At 40.4% G+C, this 6,338-nt stretch overlaps 1 protein-coding gene across 2 annotated transcripts in view; it reads left to right on the forward strand.

Moving 5' to 3' along the window:
* The window catches only part of AFF3 (AF4/FMR2 family, member 3), a 761,863-nt gene that overhangs the window by 508,171 nt on the left and 247,354 nt on the right, over positions 1 to 6,338 (forward strand). For both annotated transcript variants that reach the window (XM_006870742.1, XM_006870741.1), the window contains one exon: positions 6,008 to 6,088. In XM_006870742.1, coding sequence (XP_006870804.1) covers positions 6,008 to 6,088 — 81 coding nt within the window. The remainder of the gene's footprint in view (positions 1 to 6,007; positions 6,089 to 6,338) is intronic.

The following is a 6,338-nucleotide window of genomic DNA, read 5'->3' on the forward strand; positions in this document are numbered from 1 at the left end:
TGTTGAACATTAACTCTGTGTATTCTTTCCATCTTCTCGTTGCTTTCTGCATATCTCAATAATTTACCCAGAGACTCTTTCAATAATGAAAGTCAAGGCTTGAATTTTTTCTTCAGTTCCCCCAGCTAGAGACAGCCTCGGATACTGTAAATCAGACCATTGGGTGACCTCTAGCAAGTCACTTAACCTCTAAGTGACATGTATAAAATAAGGAAATCATAAATCCTAGTTTTCAGGATTGTTATGAGAATTATGTCAAATAAAACATTTAAAACAGTGTATGTTATATGTTAAGCACTTAATAAATGTAAGTTACTGTTGTTATTGGGAGGAGGATGAAAGAGAAGGAGTTTAGTGTGACTCCAAGATTTCTAACTTGAAGAGTTAATGGATGTTGATGACATTAATCAAGACATAAAATACAAGAAAAGGAAAAAGTTTCGTGGGGAGTAGGAATGTAGTTTTAAACATGTTAGATGTGAACTGACTATAGAACACCCAGGTTGAAAGGTTTCATATACACTGAGGAGTGCGATGTAAGAGTTAGATATGCATTTGGGCATTCCTCACATACTAGATGGTCTTTAAAGCCATGGAATTCACAAGATCACCCAGGGAAAGGAAGTAATGAGAAGAAGATAAAGTGGTAAAAGAACAGTGATCCAGCAAAAAAAAAAAAAGAATAAGAAATCTCAGAGAGGGGATCCAAGACAGCACAACATCCTAGGATCCTGTGGAGAAGAGAACTTCAAGAAGAAATAAGCATTCCCGAGAAACCAGTGAACTTGTTAGTCCCAAGGACCTTCATCCGAGCTGGTACTGTTGAATAAGGGTTGATAAGACATTGGTAATGTGGAGATGGACCGTGAATTCCATTTTAGTGTACTTAAACTAAATCAAAGAAGCCCTGGTGATACAATGGATTCAGCGCCTGGCTGCTAACCACAAGGTCAGTGGTTCAAACCCACCAAGGGAGAAAGATAAGATTGTCTGCTCCTGTCAAGATTTGCAGTCTCAGAAGAATGTGAACAGAATGTAGAACACTATCCAGAGAAGCAGCGATACCAGAGTTGGAGGCAGGCAGAGATGAGGACATGGAGAGAGGGAGCAGCTGAGGACTCTAGATTCATGGAAAGAAAGGGACTGAAAGCTGGCGGCCAGGAGGCAGGCTTGCAGAATGTGCCCTTTTGTTGTTTAAATGATTATATATTCCTGAGTGTTTTGGTGTACATCCCCCTACCCGCAAACCACCCCCCCAAAAAAAAAACAAAAAACAACCTGAGGTAATAATGATACACAGAGGAGATTGTAATCATTGCAATAAAGCGATGAGTATAAAACCGATGTTCTTGATGTTCTCCCATTTAAACTATCACTCAATTTACAATAAAAATTAAAAAAAAAAAGGATTTACAGTCTCAGAAACTCTAAAGAGCTGTTCTGCTAGGTCCTAAAGTGTCGCTATGAATTGGAATCGATTGAATAGCAGTGAGCTAAAATGAATTTGTTTAAAGGCACATACTGTTTTCAAACCCATTTGACTCTTCATGACCCCACATGTTGACGAGTAGAATTGCACTCAGTAGGGTTCTCATGAGGGTGACCTTTCAGAAGCAGCTCATTGGACCTTTGTAGGCCTATAGTATGTGCACTCATGCATATAATTTAAACACAAATGATAAGCTAGAAATATAAATGGTGGATTGTTGCTGCTGTTGTAAAGTGCCATCAAGTCGTTTCTGGCTCCTAGTGACTCTGCACAGCGTTTCTGAGGAGTGGCTGGTGAGTTTGAACCATCGACCTTGAAGTTCAAACCGACCTTGCAATCCAGTCCTTGTGCTACCATACCAGGACTCCTGAAAATGTCAGAATTGTAAATATACAGATTTCTTTGAGAACGGTGGTTATTGCCATTGAAACAGAGAAATCAAGAGTAGCTAAACTAGGACTGCAAGGTCAGGAAAAGTCAGAGGCTTGAGGGTTGAGGGGGGAGAAGCCAGTGGACAGGGAGAGATGCAGATGAAACTAGCTCTCTAGGAAAGGAGAAGGAACAAGATGAGGGATCAGGCTGGGACAGTGTGACATACAGCTTGTTCATTCACAGCATCAGGAAGGAAAGGAGAGTGGGCATGAATCATGATTTGCACCAGGGTAACACTTAAACACAGTAACCTTTGATGTATTTGAAGACATAGGAGTCTGTTGTGGCAGGATGAGAACTTGAAGTGAGTTTTCCAGGAAGGTGCCAGAATGTAGTCATACTATCTGAGAAATCTGGAAGAGGAAACAGACTCGGGATGATTTGCACAGATTGCCCAAGTAGCACGGGGAGAATCCAGTGTCTTAATTCTGTATTATCAACAATGTATACAGCTTTTCTAAAGTGGCCCCACCATAGAATCAAAGAGAAAACAGAATACGAGTTCGCTCCAAAATTGGAAATCCTCAGATGATTTTTAGTGGACCTGAGAATGTCTGATTCCCACCACGTGGGTGGGCCTTAGATAAGCCCATGTAAGATGCCTGTTAGGTGGTTAGTGTTTAGAGTTGGGTATCAAGATTGATTTTGTGTGCTAGCTTTAACCGGTTTACTGGGAGTCCAGAAGTTATGCTCAGAGACCATGGAACTGCAGGCAGCAGCTGCAGGGCTAGGGAGCAGCCCTAGGGGGCCACCTCTGAAATGATTCCTGGGATTTAAGGAGCATTTTGGTTGCTGAAGTTTCACATAACGACTTGGTCTTTGGAACCGAACCATGTTGGTAAGTGAGGAGTGTGTGTGTAAGCATTGGAGCTGTTTTGTTGTTTGTTGTTATGTGCTGTGGAGTTGGTTCCGACTCATAGTGACCCTGTACAGGGTTTCCAAGGCTGTAAATCTTTACAGGAGCAGAAAGCCTCACCTTTCTCCCATGGACCAGCTAGTAGTTTCGAACTGCTGACCCTGAGGTTAGCAATCCGTCATAACCACTACACTACCAGAGCTCCTTAACTAGCATTTAAGAAGAAAACTGCCTATTGACCACAACTAGCCCTGACACCCTAACTTCCAATTCAATGGACACTCAGTTGAGCATCTGGTCTAATGCTATGTCTTCAGTAAATGTTTGTGCTGTGAGTAAATGATGCTGGGGACTGCAGTCTGAATAAAATATCAAGATCACAGGTCACAGAGTCTCTGCGCTGAAGCATCCCAACCACATGGCCTCTTAAAACTTATCTGCTGTTTCATTCTTAGATAAATTATATATTAAACGTGTTTCTCCTGAAAGTGTCAAGTTATAAGATGTTGATCTAAGAAGTTTTTTTAAAGTACTTTTATTTGTATTTTTATGGAATTTTTATTTGTACCTGAGTAGCATTAGGATTGAGTCCTGGTGTAGCACTGTAGGATAACCACAAGGTCAGTGGTTCAAACCCAATGGCCATTCCTTGGGAACCCTATGCAAGCTCTCTGTGAGTCCCCTATTCAGGGAACTGACTCAATGGCATTTAACAAGAGCAAACACATTTCTTTAGAAAGGGATAGTATCTATGCACCTTTGTATGGACTGGAATATCTTTTACACAGTAAGTGACGCAATATATGTTTGTTAAAGTGAACCAAACACCTATGTTTTCATGCAAAATGACTTACCAAAATTGCTTTTGACAACACCAACAACAGCTATAGGATGCACAAGAATAGTACCTTTTCAAAAGTTTTGTAAAATCAGATGCAAAATGCACATACATAAGACATTCTGATATACAGATGGAACCACTCATATAATGTATGTAAAGTTAACATTGACTAATTGAAGTTGTTTGTGCAAGTCTGTGTCTAATCTTGAGTAATTAGTTTGTGTTTCTCAATTTTGACCCTTAAGGGTCATACAGTCTAAACTGTGTAAGCCACAAAGTGATTGTGGGAAAGCTCCTTCTTGGGTGGTCATTAGTGGGATGTCGTGGAAGAGAAATGGGCACATAGACGACCAACAAAGGAGGAAACAAGCAATTGGATCACTTGTTCATAGCTAATGAGTAACTTCCTTTTACATAAGATTTAAGGCCAAACACATATATCCTATCCAGTAATGTCGAGCAATCAGAAAAATCAGAAACTGTGAGTGGACCGGAAAGAGAGCTCTATGGGTGAACCGAGTTGTAGGAAAGGATTAAGAACCCAAAGAAAAACCATTTATGTCTTCATAGGCTTCTTAATCTGGTAGCAAAAATGCAGGTAGGATCTGACCAGTTCCTGAAAAGGATGACCCAGCCCTGAGTACAAGCAGTAGCTTGAGTCCAGACATGAACAGTGACAGATGCCACATTTGACACAAACTCAAAAGGTCAAAGGGACCATGAGGCACTGACAGGTATGTAGGGAAGAGAGAGGAGTATGAGAGCTTGCTGGGATCTTCTTTCCTTGCCAGTGAGGAAACCCAGGTGACAGCAGAATGGAGACACAGGACACCCTGATTGGATATCCTGCTTAACCCATAGATGGCACATGTGTCATAGTTGGAGAAAGATAATGTCGAGTCAGTAAGTCCTCCTGTGTGAGTCTTAACACACTCCTCCTCTCTCTACTCCCAGTACCATCTAAGGTCATAGGAGACGAGATTTACCCAAAGAACAAAACCACCTTTAAGAAACTCTTTTGCTTTAAAATCAGACTGAATTCCTATTCAACACCCACCCCTGCCTCATAAAGGGAGGTACAGAAATGTCTTCATTTTAAGAAAAGAGAAGTTGTCACGTTCTTAAAATGAATCAACTACTACTTCTGTGAGCACTGGTATGGTGCTATAAGATAAGCACTGGCCTGCTAACCACAAGGTCAGCGGTTCAATACCACCAGCTGCTCTCGGAAATCCTATACAGGGTCAGTATGAGTCAGAACTGATCCGATGACATACAACAACAACAATTACTTCTATGCTGCTTCAGTGTTAGAAGTGGAAAGAATCAAGAAATACAGGTAAGGTTCAGAACCTTACTTACATTGAACCGATCAATGATGCTCACAGTCATGTACATGGTTTCCTGCAGGAACCAGAATTTCATTTGAACTTGCACTAGCCAGTTAATTAGGACGGCTCTCATATTTCCAGTGACATCCTGACCCACTGGTATTTTGGTCTGACTGCTTGCTCTTCCTCAAGTTTTCTCAGATAACTGTAGATATCGTTCACATATTCACTGCAAAGATTTGGATCAGCTCCATCTTCTGCATCCACATCACTCACTCCCAGTAGGCTCCCTGGTCAATCAGAAATAAATTCAATATAATTCCATAGTTATTTTGAATATAACCATATTTCCAGAGATGCAACTAAAAATAATACTTGAGTGGATGAAACAACCCCTCCCTCCTTCCCTTTCCAACAGCTTGGTAAAAATGCATGTCAGAAACCATATGATAAATTATTATATGTTGAAGTAAAGTTGTATCCTTAATAAAATCAGAATCATGACACCATTTCACTCTCTCTTTATTTCATAAGTGTGATTTTTATTTCCCACATGAATACCACTTTTATCAAGACCAAAGTGATGTGTAGAGTTTATTGGAAACTCACATTTTATCTCAAGCAGTATAAATAACTCCCCTAATAAAGATTCTTAAAATTGAAAGTACTGTTTATATTACTTTCAAAACATACTGTGAATTTTGTGGGATCGAATTCAAAAGAAGCATCTCTCTTTGTATAGCATTTCCAAAAGAATTTTTACTACTGGGTTATACCCTTGCTCAGGGGCTTAAATCAGGTGAAAATCAGACAGCCTTGTAGACAAGTATTATAAAGGTTAAATTTGTTAGTTTGTGAATCAGAGGAGCAGTGAGGGTACCTATAGAATGAAAATTGATAAAAGTAGGAGACAAGGTCATAAAAGTGGGTTTCACATCTTTCATAGACATTGGTTTCGTTCCTTATCCAGCCTGAGGCATGCTAGTATAGCTGCTTTATAATGCTGCTGACTTTAAATACTGTCTATATCACAATATCGATTCCCCTCGTCCCTTTAGGAGATGACCTGGCTTCCACCACTTTCTGCTATTCAACCACCTGGAAAAGTGGAACCAAGCAAATTTCCATTTCCAAATAAGGTAAGCTCGTGCATAATTCAAGAGGAATATTCTTTACACGTGCAGACATTTATGTGGACAGCAGCGAACCACAGTCTTACTCTTGTCTTTTACTGGATGCATACATAGTCTTGCCGAAGGCATATGGATCTGATCTTCATTTGCAAGGAGCTCTGGTATCGTAGTGGTTACGAATCGGGCTGTTAATCTTATGGTCAGCAGTTCGAAACTACCAGCTTTTCCATGGGTGAAAGATGAGGCTTTCTGCTCC

The sequence above is a fragment of the Chrysochloris asiatica genome, unplaced genomic scaffold, assembly GCF_000296735.1.
Source record: "Chrysochloris asiatica unplaced genomic scaffold, ChrAsi1.0 scaffold00150, whole genome shotgun sequence".
Taxonomy (NCBI): Eukaryota; Metazoa; Chordata; class Mammalia; order Afrosoricida; family Chrysochloridae; genus Chrysochloris; species Chrysochloris asiatica.